General features: G+C 37.5%; 1 protein-coding gene across 2 annotated transcripts in view; it reads left to right on the forward strand.

The window, feature by feature from the left end:
* The first annotated feature begins 746 nt into the window (after positions 1-746).
* LOC140147835 (uncharacterized) overlaps positions 747-17515 on the forward strand; it is a 175280-nt gene continuing 158511 nt past the window's right edge. Inside the window, exon 1 of one of the 2 annotated variants that reach the window (XM_072169591.1) lies at positions 747-1584. In XM_072169591.1, the coding sequence (XP_072025692.1) occupies positions 1538-1584 (47 nt within the window). In that variant the 5' untranslated portion in view covers positions 747-1537. The remainder of the gene's footprint in view (positions 1585-17515) is intronic. The other variant, XM_072169592.1, reaches the window with a different exon arrangement.

Here is a 17515-nt window from a genome sequence, read left to right on the forward strand (position 1 = left end):
ACTAACAATGACATAAACTGACAAATTTGAGTAACACAAAATTGTTTCTGTTAGAACATCTGGTTGTCATGGTTGAGAGTGAAATTTGTGTGTGTGTAATTTTTCGCACTTCACCAATTTTGAACCATTTCAATTATTTTTAAATTTGCGAATCTAAGATTCCATACATTGACCTTTACATAAAAGAAATATTTTCATATAATTTTATTTTTGCTGTAGCTGCTTGGACTGTGATAAATGTGAAAATAAATGTAGTGCAAAAATTTCCGCTCTAACAGTATCTGGGACCTGCACAGCAGTGCCAGTGTCTTGATTGAAAACTTTTTATTCACCCCTAATACCAAATGGACTAATCTGTAGAATTAGTAATGCACTTGGAACAACCAAACTCTGGGACTCAATCAATGCAGATCATTTAATAGTTATTAGTTGGTCCGATTTGCAATCAAGGGTAGGACTTGGTGATAAGGAAATTGTAGGGAAATTGCAAGGTTTCTTGTTGGATAGCAATTGATATAAACAAGTGGAGTTGTACCTTACATCATTGTGTGATATCCTTGGGGTTGTTAAGATCTCAGAGTTGATAACCTGCTTGCCTTGACTAGCAGTGAAAGTATTTTGAGGAGAACATATCTCATGAATCAACTAATGTTTAATAAATGCTATAGTTGACACATTTTGCAACCAGTTGGCAGCCAGAGCCTGCAGCAGCAATTCAGATTCAAATCTTGCAATAGTTTTGGTTGGTTCATCATTATACCCCCAGTTCAAATTTGCACTGGTTGACAACAGTCAGATTGTGTGCAGATGGTCAGATCAGAGCCAGCTACATGTACTGCAGGCTAAATGGGATACTCATCTTGGAGTGGATAAAAATAGGATGCACAAAGTTGGCACTTGACTGACAGATTGGTGAGATTATAGCAAATCAGGGAGAATAACAAACTTGGCAAAGAGAAACAAAATCATAATAAGCTTACTGGATTGCAGCCATGTTATGGACTCTGTCAACTTTTGCTTGAAATTATAGGAAAAAAGAAAAGCACATGATCTACCAAAACATCACCTTGCATGGATAAGCAGTTGACGTATTGAACCGATCAAGTGAAAGGGCATTAAGCATTTATCTCTAAATAGCGTGGTCCATCCAGTCCGGATTAAGATATCATAACATTCAAACGTCAGACCACAGGAACTACAGAACAGTTGCCGACTGCTGCTGTGGTGTGTGTACTTGGTACTTCCTTTGTAACATTTAGTCAAGGTAAAGAAGATATGAAAGCAAGTTGAGCAGAACAGAGCTGGCCGGCTTAACTTAGCATCCAAAGTTCATATATCGGTGTGTTGCCACTAACCAAAGGCATTTTACCCAGCTGGATTCGGGGTGTAGATGTCGTAAGGTGGAAGATATCTATCGTGCAGCCAGCGTGACTGACGCAAACTTGATAGACAACCCCCAGTTGATTATATAGTACAGAGGTGAACGGGGATAATTATTTTAACAAAGGAGGAGAACACTATTTGTGTATCAATCAAGATGATGGGGAGATACTTCGTGGAAAGTTCAGTTGGTGTTTACGTGATGTGAGTAGTCTTGTTTACTTTTTGTGTCTGTTCAACTCTGTTGGCTTGATAAAATAGTTAGAGCTTTGTAATTTGATTGATTTGATGTAGGCCTATGTGGTATCTTCAGATGATTATCATAGGCGTATGATCTTTCTAAATAGTTATATGTATATGGTAAAATGACAGGACAATGCAGTGTGGATTTAGATTTATAGAACTATGATTTATGCCAAAACAATGGTATGTCTCAAACCTTAAGGAGATTTTAAAATCCAGATTGGAATCTTTTTTCCCTCTTTTTAAATCTTGCCCCAGCCCTCAAACTTACCAGTAATCAAAATAAGCTCGAGATACTTGGAACTTTCAAAGCTTATTATACACAAATGATGGCTCTGAAAAGGGCTGTATAGTAAATGTAGATATCTCTATGCTAAACCTTCAATTTAGATTGATAGACTTTGAAAACAGTGATGAGGCGGTTGCTGGGGGTTGACCCCAGTGTCGAAGAGGCAATAGCTCCCTGAAGCTGGCCTAAGATATACCGACAGTCCATGATGGGGGGGGGGGGCACCAATGGCTACGTCAATGATTCTAGGCATGATCATTGTCAAAGAGAGTATGTATTTTTTCTAAAACGCTGCACCTGCTCCAACTGCTTGGTTTGAAGGGCATGTAACATCCTCTCATTCATCTTGGTAGTTATAATAATAATATTTATTCTGTGTTAACATTTGAAGATTATTATATCCTGACTGGAAATGAGTTCTAAAGTAAAAGTGTAATGACAAATTGTGAAATTGCTAGGCAAAAATCCAGAAAAATTGTCAGATATTCCCATTACAACTTTCAGAGGCAGAACTGATTAATATGAAAGCTTTGCACCACAGTGGTTCACACTTTCAGTGGTCCTTATAGATCCTGATCGTGATCGACCTTAGCCCTGTGTTTAACTATAGGTTCTTGTTTTGATTGAAGTAACCATGGTTGACCAGCAAGATGTCATCACCTTAATACCAATGTTTGTATACTCACATGCCAATATATTTATGTAATTTGGGACACCCTAAAGCTATTGCTGACACAAGATACCTGGCACATGGAATAGAAAAACAATTTTTTACAGTCCACAAATTTCACATAATTTAATAATATAGGCCCTATTTACATGCATCGCAGCAAGTACTAATTAGCAACAAAAGTAATGAATATCATCTTTGTATAAGCATAGGCATTTGTTGAAGACCTAGCTATATGAAGAAAGGAAATTTTAAGGACACCATATGTTTGAATCTGGGGATCAGACCTTGATCGGTATCAGACCCTGCATCAGACAGAGTATGAAAATTATTATGAAGCAAAATTTCATTTAAAACGATAGTCGACTGTATGCATATATCCCTGCATGTTGTACCTGTAACCTGAATGATGTTCCAATTCTACAGATGCTTTGAATTCATATTCATTTAATAAATAAATAAAAATATCAAATGCAAAATATTGAATAATTAACAAACACATAGAATTGTTTAGTAAACAATTAAACAGTCTATTACCTTGTGAGCTGTAAATGTCATTGAAGCATTTGCTAGAGTCACGTTTCCAGATAAGTAGTGTGTCCTTTCTATGTCAGGCAGAGGTCTATATCCTTTTATCATGTTTATGATTTCTTGTGATGAGATTTGAGGGATGACCTGAAAACCTGGGGTTCTTGATTTATTTTATTTGGGGGGGGGGACTAGTGAGTGGGAGGTCAAAATCAACCAATTTTCAATTTTGTGCAAAATTGCTGCAAAAAGTGGCAATTTTCTACTGGTGGGGGGGGGAAGTTATGACATGCCTCTGCCTCTTAAAACCCCTGTGTAAACCATGTAAACCACGATGGTTGGCAACGCATCTTTACTAGGGTCTGTGCTGGCAACAAGCTATAGATGCTAATGAATTTGATCCTCATGTTCTTTCCATAAAACCACGGTATAGGGCCCTATATTTTAGGCTAAAAAATTGTCATGTCTCAAAGCCTTTGGCAGTTTCAAAAAATGAATACGAAATGCATTTTTTGTTTAAAGAATTTTGTATCCACATAAAGTTGTGGTTCATTTACACAAGTACAAATATCAATTGTTTTATAGGCCTACCTAAACAAAAATGAAACAACATTAAGTTTTTTAGCCTTACAGAAAGACTTCAAAAGGTCAGAGCTTCTCTTCCAAACTTCCAAAAGTGCTTAATTTTAGGTATCGAATTTGTAAGTTTATAATTCATACCCCTGGAGCACTTCCCCAGGGTTTAATTAAGAAATTGTTTAATTAATTGATCTATCACTCCTTGAAATTAATTATCATCATACAGATGAGTCATGTTGTATAATACAACACCTGTAAGTTGTATAAGTAGTCCTACCTTTTCCTGTGGTTCAAATTGAGCATCATGTTACTATGGTGTTGCCATGGAAACTGATACTCTGTGACAAAAAAATGAATGCTGTCATTTCTCAATCAAATAGGTCTATTATTGTGAACAGTAGAGATTTATTGAGGGTATTTATATTATTTATAAACTCCCTAGAAGGTAATTTATCAGAACTTATATTGAACCTTTTTGACACAGTATCTTTTGTGGGAAAACATCTTTTGAGAAAAAATTGATATCTTGTACAAGTAAAGTGAACATTATTTTTTGTGCACTTGATGGGCATTATATTAATATGAAACTCAACTCCAATGAAACGTGGTAATAAATATGATAAGCCCATTCAAAGCATATTTTCCCCAATTTTTACCCCAAATTTTTACAGGGGTTTCTTGTACCCTATATCAGTCTAAATTTACTAGTATTAGTAATGCCCAATAACAGTGAGACCTATTTTAATGATTTGAAAGGACTCTGGGTACCTTTAAATGTCAAGTTGTTTTATCGTTACCATTTGAGATATTAATTTATAATCTGAATCAAATAAATTAGAATGTGGGAACATTTTCATGATATTGTTTATAGTACAGCTCATTGTTGATGTTGGTGGCCTTAACCTGTTAACTCAAAAAAGTTGGAAAATGATATTATAGGTTTCTGCATTTGAACCGTGCCCAATTGAAAGAAGGAGAATTTCGTAGAAATGTGTGTATCAACATGATCAATAATTCTAAACAATTATTTAACATATCTTACCTTACAATGTCCATTGAAATAAACAGGTGTAGAACGAAAACTAACATTTAATGTTACCCTGTACCAGGGGCGGCGGAACGATTTTGAAAGTAGGGGGCCAGTCAGGGTGCTGTAAAAGACGAATAATGGCCAAGAAGCGGCCATCGCTTTGCGCTTGCGCGACGCAAGGGGATGTGCCCCCCTCAGAAGTGAGAAACTTTTGCAAACTGAAGGCCCAATTTAAGCCATTTGGTGCAATATTCTGGTACTATTATTGTGAACAATTTTAGTTTGAAAAATCCAAAAATGGGTCAAATGAACGCCCAAATTGAAGCCATTCGTGGATAAGATTTCACTATTATTGTATAAATTATTGCTTTTAGTGTTGGGTGTCCAAAGCAGAAGCGAAAAGGGGAATTTGTTTATCCACGGCCTACACACTGTGTATTAACACAGGGGAGTTGGAAAAATTTGCAAAATGAAGGTCCAATTGAAGCCATTTCGTGCATCATTTTTACACTTTCTTAAGCATGTTAAGGTTCTAGAATAGAGATTTGATTATTTATGTTCACCCAGACATGTTACACACAGCACATTTTGGGTTAAAAGTGGGGGCCAAGCCCCCCCTAGTCAAAAAAGTGGAGGGGCCACTGGCTCCCCCTGGTCCCCCCGGTTCCGCCGCCTATGCCCTGTACCATTACTGGTTTGGAAATGAACAAGCATTGAATCAAATTTAACATCATCTGTGATTTACGCATATTCAATTTCAGGATCATTCAATGCAGTTTTCTCAGAATGCAACACATACTACAAACTTACATTACAACTTTGAGACAACAATTGAGTTAATTCTACTTGAAATAAAGGACTTATCAAGCAATATTAACCGTTGGTAGTTGGTACCTCCTCTCGCATAAAACAAGTTGACAGAGAAGAAGATGATACCATCCAGATTTTGAATTCTGACATATCTTTCCAACAATCTTAAATACCTTGGTGTTCGGCTGGACCAAACGCTGTCCATGTCTGTTGATATTATTATTATTATTATATTAGGCTAAAAAATGTTTGTCTCCGCTTCCTGCACATATCAGTTTTAAAATTTACATTTTTATCGCCTGTTTCCAAGTTTTTATGGGTTTTATTTTTTAATTTTCAAGATATAGGGTTTTTTTCAAGTGGGCCAAAAATGCAATAAAACAAATCCAGTATTGGGCATAGCCTTTTTTGAATAAAAAACACAAAAAATGCATACATGTAGCACTTAGGGTTTTGAGCTGTTCTGCTAAAAAATTTTTGTCTCCGCTTCCTGCACATATCAGTTTTTAAAATTTAGGTGGGGGTGGGTCATGGTCAAAAACTCTGGATACTTTTTTTTGGGTGAGTTTCAAGGTCATATACTGAGGTCAAAGGTCATTTGAGGTCAAATTACTAAAAACTGTCGTATGGACATGAAACTTGGTAGATACAGTCAACATTTAGAGCCAGATTTTTGGAAGGTCATTTCGGGGTCATCCGGGGTCACCCAAGAGTCATCTAAGGTCAAATTACTAAATATTGTCTTATGGGCATGAAACTTGGTGGGTGCAGTCAACATTTAGAGTCAATTTTTTGGAAGGTCATTTTGGGGTCATCCGGGGTCACCCAGGGGTCATCTAAGGTCAAATTGATCAAATTGGTTGTATGGGCATGAAACTTGGTAGGTACAGTCAACATTTAGAGCCAAATTTTTGGAAGGTCATTTCAGGGTCATCTGAGGTCACCCAAGGGTCATCTGAGTTCAAATTACTAAAAATTGTCATATGGGCATGAAACTTGGTCAACATTTAGAGCCAAATTTTTGGATGGTCGTTTCGGGGTCATCTAAGGTCAAATTAATAAAATTGGTCGTATGGGCATGAAACTTGGTGGGTATAGTCAACATTTAGAGCCAAATTGTTGGCATGTCATTTTGGAGTCATCCAGGGTCACCCAAGGGTCATCTGAGGTAAAATTACTAAAAATGGATTTGTACACATTTAAATCGCCCCATGGTGGAGGCATCCCATTCGACGCCTTGCGTCGAAAACCGTGACATTTCTAGTTTAATTTTCAAGATATAGGGTTTTTTTCAAGTGGGCCAAAAATACAATAAAACAAATCCAGTATTGGGCATAGCCTTTTTTGAATAAAAAACACAAAAAATGCATACATGTAGCACTTAGGGTTTTGAACTGTTCTGGACCAATGGAAGCTGAGATAAACTTTTTTTTTTGGTTTGACCTTATTTATGCCTGAATTTTATTTCAGATCACGTCCCTTTGAAGCTGGATATGTGCAGTATGGGATCTCAGACAGACATTGGGTCATAGTTGTGTAATATATAAATACTGTGATTATGTTAAATTTATTACATTTAATATTCAAACCAACAAGATCTTTTTTTTTATACAAGAAAATTGATGTCCCCATATTTTTATAGAGAAGGACCTAATTCTTGGTCAGAGCCCCCAAATTTATTTAAAATGGGTCCTATGTAATTATATTTGAGGATTGAGCATGAATGGGGCCTGAGGATGGATTATCAATTCCCTGGTGCAAATCATGAAGAAATTTATTCTAACAGTTAAAAAATATAGAAAGATATTTACAAAAAATACCACCACCAGTCTACAAACAGCTGAGCTTTCCCTCTTGAATTATTCATAGGAGTACTACTCCTGGTACTACTAGTAGTAAAAAAATAAAGCTTTCTGGGTTCGCAGGTGCTGTCAGGTCTGAGGCATTTGGCCCCCTTTCCAGTGTCTTATGAACCAAAAATATTCAAGTAGAAAGTTATGTAAATCTGATTGAATTTGTCAGTTACATCGATCAGTTTCCCTACACTCCAATCGCGCTCACTATTGTTGGTATTGTCACAGAAACAGGAATTTCTATGGTATAAATAATTGGCAACTAATCAGTTCTTATAAATGTTCATATTTGCCAACTCTGTTTGTACATACTAGTATACCATCAAAACATGTTTGAATGGTCAATGATTTGTATAAACTAGCTGAGGTATCTATATGCTTTCAAAGTGACAGGGTTTACACACTGAGATGCAAAACTAGCTAGGGGTCTTTTCGCTATGGGGTCTTTAGTAAGAGATTTGATGCCAAAAATGGAGGTGAGAAGCTCCTACACTGAAAAAAATAAAGGTGCCATTTTACACCACTAGAGGTGTCGCATATGGGTCCCCACATGAGCATGCTATGGTGTCATTTTGACAACTATGTGGTGTAATCTTGACACCTTAATGGTGTCATTTTGACAATTATGTAGTGTAATCTTGACACCTCAATGGTGTCATGATTAACACCTTTAGGGTGTCATTTTAAATTGACACCATTGGGGTCTCGTCTCAGGACCCATTTTGAAAGGTGTCAAAATGACGCCTTTCAAGGGTTGGGAGACCAACTAAAGGTGTCATCTTAAAATTGACACCATTGGGGTCTCGTCTCAGGACCCATTTTGAAAGGTGTCAAAATGACGCCTTCCAAGGGTTGGGAGACCAACTAAAGGTGTCATTTTAAAATTGACACCATTGGGGTCTCGTCTCAGGACCCATTTTGAAAGGTGTCAAAATGACGCCTTCCAAGGGTTGAGAGACCAAATAAAAGTGTCACGTTGGTTGATATGTGAAATCACACATTGCCAGATATCCTGTAGGGTTGTAGATACCACACTCAACTGTATGATGCTGAAAAAAATCAGACAAGAACAGAGTGATCAGACAATAACATACTGCATTCTACTGTTGCTACATGGACCGTCATGACTAGAGAGTCGTATGCCTACATTAACATTTATACATGTAGAATAAGCTTACTGGGCATACGTGCAATTGATGGGGACTAAAAGTATACTATAACGCCGTAGTTTACACGTTTTCATGAATTTATACGAATACTGTATAATCTATAATATTCATATTTGTCATTACACCTTTTTTATTATACCAAAAACATGAAATTAATGATAATACTCACATTTTAGACGGAGCTCCCGATTTCACACGACCACTTCGCTGCGCAGACGATCAGTGCTATGAAATCAAAATACGCATGTGCACAGCGTGGCCAGCTCAAATTAACACTACAAAGGTGTCAAGTTACACGGGCATGTTGACACTGCAGAAGAGTATGTAGTAGAAGCACACTCCCATGGGGTGTAGTGACATACTCCCTTGGAGTGTAAGTGACATGTTCTACTACTGGAGTATATCGGAGTGTCAAATGACACCCTTGAATACACTGCTGGCGTGTCAATTAACAACACACTGGTGTCAATGCATTTCGGTACTATTATCAAAACACTTTAAAGGTGTCAAGTAACACCTCCAATCTTATGTGGTACTCAATTTCAGAATTTCATGGTGCCATTTTCAGTAGCTAAGTGTGTCAAGAAAAGAAATACACGTGAAAAGTGTCATTTTACACCCCTATATTTTTTCAGTGTAAAGCGGGGTCATTCAGTGAGATCTTGACAATTTTGGGCCCATGACAATGTGGAAATACAAAAATACAGGAAAATATTTTGAAAACATTGCAAAAATAACCTGGAAGGCAACCCACTGAAAATGAGTGATCAATAGGGGTTGCGAGGCCACATTTACAGACCCCCATTTCAAAACTCCCCCTCCTCATCCACTAACCCCTCCCTTTTTAAATAGTTCTCACCGAATTACCTCCGTTTTTCTTCAGAATGACCCTATCTGCGGCTATTGAATAGACTTACTTTACATGTGTAATACATTGTCATTATTCGCTAAATGCGCTTCGCTTAAACGCGAATAAAATATTTTATTACGCGCTGCCGCTGCATGCTTAAACATAATATGTGGACTACTGGAACCAAGGAAGAGTAGCATAAACTTACCCGAAGACTGCAAATTGTGACTCCTCGTCACAACTGAGCCCGGAAGTCGCCAATCATCATTTTTGAGATATTCAACCAAAATATTCTGCTTTAAATTAGCTTTAAAATGATGTATATCATCAGGGCCGTAGCAAGCGGGGCGGCTGGGGATGCCATGGCCGCCCCACTTTTTGAGAAATTTGTTATGGTTTACTTTATTTCTTTATTTTAATTTGGGCATATATTTGTATTTTGGCCGCCCCACATTTGTGACGGCCGCCCCACATTTTTCAACCTTGCTACGGCCCTGTATAATATCATGTCTATAGTACTTGACATTTAAGTAGTGAAAAATCAATAAAACAGTCAATAAATCCTTTGTTTCCTATTGTTTATTGTTAAGTTCGATGGAGCATATCTCAATAGTGGCACTGGCGACATCCGGGCTCAGTTGTGCCGAGGGGTCACATATGTGGACTACTGGAACCAAGGAAGAGTAGCATAAACTTACCCGAAGACTGCAAATTGATCCTGAAAAACCTTGAAAAAATCACATCTCACCTCTCTTCTCTTGAACTCAGGAAAGATCTACTGGTACACCTCGCACAGTGACATCGCCCCGATATCTTCATAGTAGAAATCGCCATGGTAGGTTGAATCCACAGCCACACATGGCTATTTTATTCGGACCTTATGAGATGCATATTATTAGCTTAAGTGACCTGACTAAGGCTATGACAATAGACAGGGTAATTGATTTCTCGCTGTGTGAGCAAGCTTGTATACGACATTGCGGTCAATGGTTAATATACTGTCTCCACTTGAGTGAGTGCCGCTTTTGCCTGCTGCGCGCTGTAGTGCATAGGCCTACAGGACCAACGCAATATAAAATTGAGAGTTTTGGTCAAATTTTGAGTTCAAAGCGCACGGCCAATTTTCAAAGCGCACGCTAACGACTATAATATCTGTTCAACACGTATTTTCAAGTGTATGAGACCACATCTGGTTTCTTGAGAAAAATTCATTTACGGGAGATATTCATCATTTTCTAACCCAGTATCCGAAGATTTTCGTCTGATATCAAAATCGTGCATAGCAATTCACGTGTATCGATCCTGTGTATTCATTTTAATGTCTCTGCTGCACCAAATAATTATTAGCCAGGCGATGTCGGTGTGCCTCGCTGAGCGTTAAGCGTGAAAGTGAGAGCATAAAATCACCTTCACCGAGTATCGTAAATGATACCCTTGAATAAACCGAAACGAATCAATGCGATATTGTTAACCAAATCGCATCACAAAGCAACATCACTGCTCTATTCTTCAGCTAATAGCTTTGTAAGAAAATACATTTCCCAAACAAGGAACTATTTCTATGGATGTTATTATGGTCTGGCTTGTGGTGGAATTGAGCCTTAAATTCTTTTCTTCTCTAAATTAAAATTATTTCAAATATACTTCATGGTGTTAGGAATTACTTTTCGCACAGTGACATCGCCCCGATATCTTCATAGTAGAAATCTCCATGGTAGGTTGAATCCACAGCCACACATGGCTATTTTATTCGGACCTTATGAGATGCATATTATTAGCGAAGTGACCTGACTAAGGCTATGACAATAGACAGGGTAATTGATTTCTCGCTGTGTGAGCAAGCTTGTATACGACATTGCGGTCAATGGTTAATATACTGTCTCCACTTGAGTGAGTGCCGCTTTTGCCTGCTGCGCGCTGTAGTGCATAGGCCTACAGGACCAACGCAATATAAAATTGAGAGTTTTGGTCAAATTTTGAGTTCAAAGCGCACGGCCAATTTTCAAAGCGCACGCTAACGACTATAATATCTGTTCAACACGTATTTTCAAGTGTATGAGACCACATCTGGTTTCTTGAGAAAAATTCATTTACGGGAGATATTCATCATTTTCTAACCCAGTATCCGAAGATTTTCGCCTGATATCAAAATCGTGCATAGCAATTCACGTGTATCGATCCTGTGTATTCATTTTAATGTCTCTGCTGCACCAAATAATTATTAGCCAGGCGATGTCGGTGTGCCTCGCTGAGCGTTAAGCGTGAAAGTGAGAGCATAAAATCACCTTCACCGAGTATCCTAAATGATACGCTTGAATAAACCGAAACAAATCAATGCGATATTGTTAACCAAATCGCATCACAAAGCAACATCACTGCTCTATTCTTCAGCTAATAGCTTCGTAAGAAAATACATTTCCCAAACAAGGAACTATTTCTATGGATGTTATTATGGTCTGGCTTGTGGTGGAATTGAGCCTTAAATTCTTTTCTTCTCTAAATTAAAATTATTTCAAATATACTTCATGGTGTTAGGAGTTACTTTTTGTGTTTCTTATTGCCAAAAATTTGACAAATTTTTACCTGAGTAGAGTTGGATGCTTTTCAAGTTTATTTTAAACAAATAGGACATATTTTGAGTATATACCAGAAGGGGAAGTTCCCAAGTTATGAAGGAACAGTTGCCAACAAAACAATCTGGCTTATGGATTGTATCAGACAATGGGTTGTTTACTTCCACATATCATTGGGATTCAAGATGCTTGTAATTATTGCATAAACAAGGTAGGAATGTATGAGAGGTTTATATCATACATGCCCGGGGGGGTCACTCCCATTGTGGCCTGTATACCATCCGCGATAATGAAAATGCGTAAAAAGGGTAGTTTTTCGTGGGTAAGCACAATACGCGTGTAACACGTTTAGGGTGTCAAAAACATGAAATATTGGGGAAAAGGGTAGCAAAATTGCAATTGCTAATACGCGGAAATGAAATTTAGGGTATGAAGTTTGATGCAAGGAATAAAATCCCTGTTTAGGGTATTGTTTTAGCCAAGGGTTAAATCCTTGTTTAGGGTGCTTTTCAAATGTTGATTATCGCGGATGGTGTACAGGCCACAATGGGAGTGACTTCCGGGCATACATGTGATACGATCAAGCTAAATGAGGCATGTGTTTGTCAAGCAAAATCCAAATTTCAGTGTTTAAGTTGATTATATGAGCCACTTTCAAAGATTTATTTGCATGAAAACTCGGTATCGGTCACATGGACTTAGAGAATAAATGATATGATTTTGTCTTTTGCCTATCCAATATCGTGTCATAATGGATGGGCTGGCCAATATTTTGAGAAAAACTGCCTTTTTTCAGAAAAAAATAAAGTTACTTTTGTGAGGACACCCCCGTTGTTTTAAATGAACGAAACCATCACGAACATCTAAGCCGCCGAATCGCGTTCTTAGTTCTCGCACGTGTGTTACGCGAACGCATTATCTCGCGTTCATTGAGGAGCAACAAGCGTGCCGCTGTTGCGTGGCGGCGCGCGCCGTGACTAATATCACTATCAACTATTGTGAGATATTATACACCCGAAAACCAATCAAATTACGTGAATTCTTTACAAGACGCACCCATTGAATAAGAATTATTGTTCCAGTGATATGGTCATTTCATTAATTAACCAGTTCCAACTTCCATGTACACCTTATTTGTGTATGTTTGTTTGTTTTGTAGCGAAATCATAGAAGATATGCAGGAGACAATAAAGCTGATAAAGATTTAACAATAAAGGATCAACATGTCCAGAGCTATATATAGCCAAGGGGGTGCAGAGGATCCACACATAAATGTCAATCAGAAAAAAAGTCCACACTCTTTTCTGTAAAAATCATTGAAAATCAGCCCTTTTTTGAAGGAAAAATTCACAAAATGTCCAGGGAAAATTTTAAATTTTAATCCTTTTTTGCAGGAAAAATTCACAAAAGGTGCACATTTGAGCTTCTACCAGCACCCACCAAAATAAATCCTGGCTGTGGCCTGAATATGATTGTCACCTGTTCTATTCCTTATCACAATTTTTTATCATGTATTGTGGTTTAACCTAAATATAAATTATCAGTCAGAATTAATAGGAAAATTTTCACGGGAAAAATTTTCTGGACACGTGACACCCATGGGCGCAGACATATTAGCATTATGGAATGTGACCCCGAGCACAGCGGGTGTTCTTCCAATGTATTTCAATAGGAAGAATTCCTCCTTTGATGCAAAATAAGTTACTTGTCGCAAGTTAATAATATTAAGGTAAGAGTTTCCGTAGATAAATATTTTTTTCCGTAGATAGATATGTTTGAAATTACGTTTTGATGATATTGTGAAGAAATTAAGATTACATAATATTCAATAAATTTGCAATGCACAAATTTCTATCAAAATTGCGGTCAAAAATAATATTCCAATTCAAAATTACTAAGACTTGAATAGCGAGGTCACCGCCGGGGTCAGAGATCAGGCTCGAGGTTACACTCACATTGATACGCATTGGTCACGTGTCCAGAAAATTTTCCCGTGAAAATTTACCTATTAATGTTGACTGATTATTATTATCATGCCATCTTTCTGTCCTTATACGTCCTTTTCTGTAGTTTTATCAGCTAGCATTGTTGACGACTTGCCAAACTTGTGACTTGCCAAACTTTGTGACAAATAAAATACAATATGATTTATATATCACATCTTTACATATATGATAAGCAAGTAACATGACACACATATCAGGACTGCCTTGAATCACCCATTGAATTAACATGAATGTATTTCATGTGTGACTTATGGCTTACAAACAACTTACTGTTTGAACTTCTGAACTACTGTAAACACTTTTTTGCAGGAAGGAAATTTCTTTTGCAAATGTAAAATTTTGTGTTTACACAGACAAATATTGTAGTTTTAAGTGTTTATTGTTGTTATTACTTACAGCCCTCTTTGTTTATTTGTTTGTTTTTGGTTTGATTGTTTGATGATGTGATGTTTGTAAGGAGCGATGGGCTATTCCACTTTTAATTCCACTCCGTATGGAAGACATGATCTTAATCTTCCACATAGGGATCTGATTAAGGCCATGTCTTCCTTGGGGTCTTCCATATAGGGGGTGTATGGATTTGAATAGCACAATGATCATAATAATATCTGCCCCAATGCAATGAGACTGAACGTGATATCGGGAAAACAGAAAATGATAAATGATGGTTTTGGTATCATAACAATGGCCATACCATAAATGACAAGTCAAGTATTCTTAAACTTAAAATCCTAAAATACAGAATAATGTACAGTCATATACACAAAACCATATGCAGGGTGTGTGTGGGGTGTAGCAGCCCCCCCCCCACCCCCCCCCAATAAAAAGAGTCCCTTCATAAAAATGCCACTTATAAGGCAAAAATGTTGAAGAAAGTCTAAATTAGGAAGACAAATTAGCAAAGGGACCACTTTTATAAACTGTTTAAAATAGTCCGCATCGTGAAGAAGTATTTTTCACACATATTTTGGCTGTATTTTTCCTTGTTAATATTGATACTGTATTTTTTAATGTTTAATTGTTTTTAATATTGTAAACCACTTGTAATTTGGACTGAGGGCCACAATTTGTGTGTGAATAAAATATACTACATACTATATACTTCTTGTGTTGCTAAGTTGCATTTGTCTACATCCATATTTTTATTTAGTTGCATCAGCAGCAGCTCGCATTATAATCGTAAAAATTATGGCCAATCATTTTTATTATCAAGTAGTTCATGGGTCTCACTTCATTGATGAGGTTTATTTTGGGATGTCTATCTGGGGGAAAAAGCAAAAGTTCATCCTTTTCACTTTATTGATGGGGTATACTATACTAGCTGTGTTCACATTGTTGGATGTACGCTCGGCGGAACTTGGTCGTGCAAGTTGCGGTAGGTGCTGCCAGGAGTAGTGGCATATATATGTTTGCAATGTGAATGAAAGTTTTACCTTTGTTTGGTCAGAACTAAGAAATAACATTTCGTATGGTTTAAAAAGATCACAAAAACACCGGAAGTGGTAGCCGATGATTACGCCGACCAGAAGTGAATGCTTTGGATACGAGATAGGAGTAGGGAAAATATTTGTGAAATTTAAATCAATGTTAGCAAAAATTTACGCCGGGTATAACTCAAAATGTGAACACATCTTTTGAGATATCTGTAGTGTTGCTGGGGGAACAGACTCTCAAGTTAAAATTAAACTTCAGTGGACTAGTGACAAACAGCCAATGAGCCAATGTGTTTATTATTGCTTTGGTTCTGACTTGAGGGAAATATACAAGAGATCATATCATTGGTCAAAATCCACTTATGATAGCTGATGGCTACATGTAGTAACTGGAGTATTACTTCAACTTCATTCTGTATACAAAACCTGCTCCTGGCTGCTAGTCTCCTCCTTGCCCCCACTGCCAATGACCCAGATAGCCGGGAATGGTTAGTTGGCGAGTTATGTGGCGGTAAGTTAAGGGCGAGTTACTGTTAGACCATTGGGCGAGTTACTGTTAGACCATTGGGCGAGTTACTGTTAGACCAATGGGCGAGTTATTGTACTGTTAGACCAATGGGCGAGTTACTGTTAGACCGTTGGGCGAGTTACTGTTAGACCATTGGGCGAGTTACTGTTAGACCAATGGGCGAGTTACTGTTAGACCATTGGGCGAGTTACTGTTAGACCAATTGGCGAGTTACGGTTAGACCATTTGACGAGTTAAAAATAACTTATATTAAATTAAAGTTGCAAATTTAAATATACATGTTAAAATTGTAGCTTCAATACAGTAATACATGGGTGGGAACATTGTGTGACACACTTTAAAGCCATAATGTGTGATTTGCTCCACAGCGACGGCCTTAATTTTGGTTGAATTTCTACTTTTTGCATGATTGTAATACCCAATGGTGTACGGCATGTGAACTTTAGACTAACCTGGAAGAGCTTTAATTACAGTAAAATTAAAGTTTTTGTATTAAAACCAGAGATTTCCAAGTTCACTGATTGAGTGGTGTCTAAACACATCGCGTACATTAATGAATCATTGAATCAGTGATGTATAAACTGTGTACATATTGCTATTAGTCTTACGTCTTGTTTGTTCGTGATAATAAGACGATCGGCAAGCTAACACACGCATAGTAGGCGCTTGAATGAAATAGCAATTTTTGTTTTGCCTCATTTGTTTGGCTTGAAATTAAGAGGACAATGTGATCATAATGTCATTGAAAACTAACATTTTTAAAAATAGGAATCTATTCTGTATGCAAATCACACATTATGGCTTTAGAGGGACAGGCCACGATCCAAATTTTCAAGCTTTACTTTTTTCCACACTTACAAACTCAACAACATCTTTTAAAACCGACTCATCATGCCCTCTATGGCGACTGCTGATAAAATTGAAGACCAAATTAAAAAGACTAGTTTGCGTCTGATGTCAGGGCAAAGGCACGACGTGATTGGTTGCTGACCTGCGCAGTACAGCATTTTTGGTCTGGTTGACAGGACGTCATATGAAGACTAGTCTTTTTTTTTGGTCTTCAATAATAAAAGCAAGCTAAAAAGCATGATCTGTACCATGAAAACACAAACTATTTGGGTTGAGTGAATCTTGCCCCCCAACACCCACATACAAAAACTTTGATTTTTTTTTGGATGGAGTTCTGATGCTTTATAGTCGTAATGACCCCAAAATGACCTTGCCATTTCTTGTCTTCATTCTGTAATCATTTTCACCAAATTTGATGAACATACAACTATTTATGGCGATTTGACCTTGATGGTCCCAAAATGACCTTGACATTTTTTGTCTCGCTTCAGTATTCGTTCCCACCAAATTTCATAAACCTGCGACAATCTATAGTGATTTGACCGCAGATGACCCTAAATGACCCCAAAATTACCTTAACCCACCTCCCACGCTCTACCCTACCCAGTACCTACCACACCTTAACCCACCCCAAGCTACAGTAGCTGCTTTCCACCCTGTTCCTGCACTACACCATCTTAGCATATATCCACCCACTGGTCTAACCGTAACTCGCCAATTGGCC

The sequence above is a fragment of the Amphiura filiformis genome, chromosome 3 (assembly GCF_039555335.1).
Source record: "Amphiura filiformis chromosome 3, Afil_fr2py, whole genome shotgun sequence".
Taxonomy (NCBI): Eukaryota; Metazoa; Echinodermata; class Ophiuroidea; order Amphilepidida; family Amphiuridae; genus Amphiura; species Amphiura filiformis.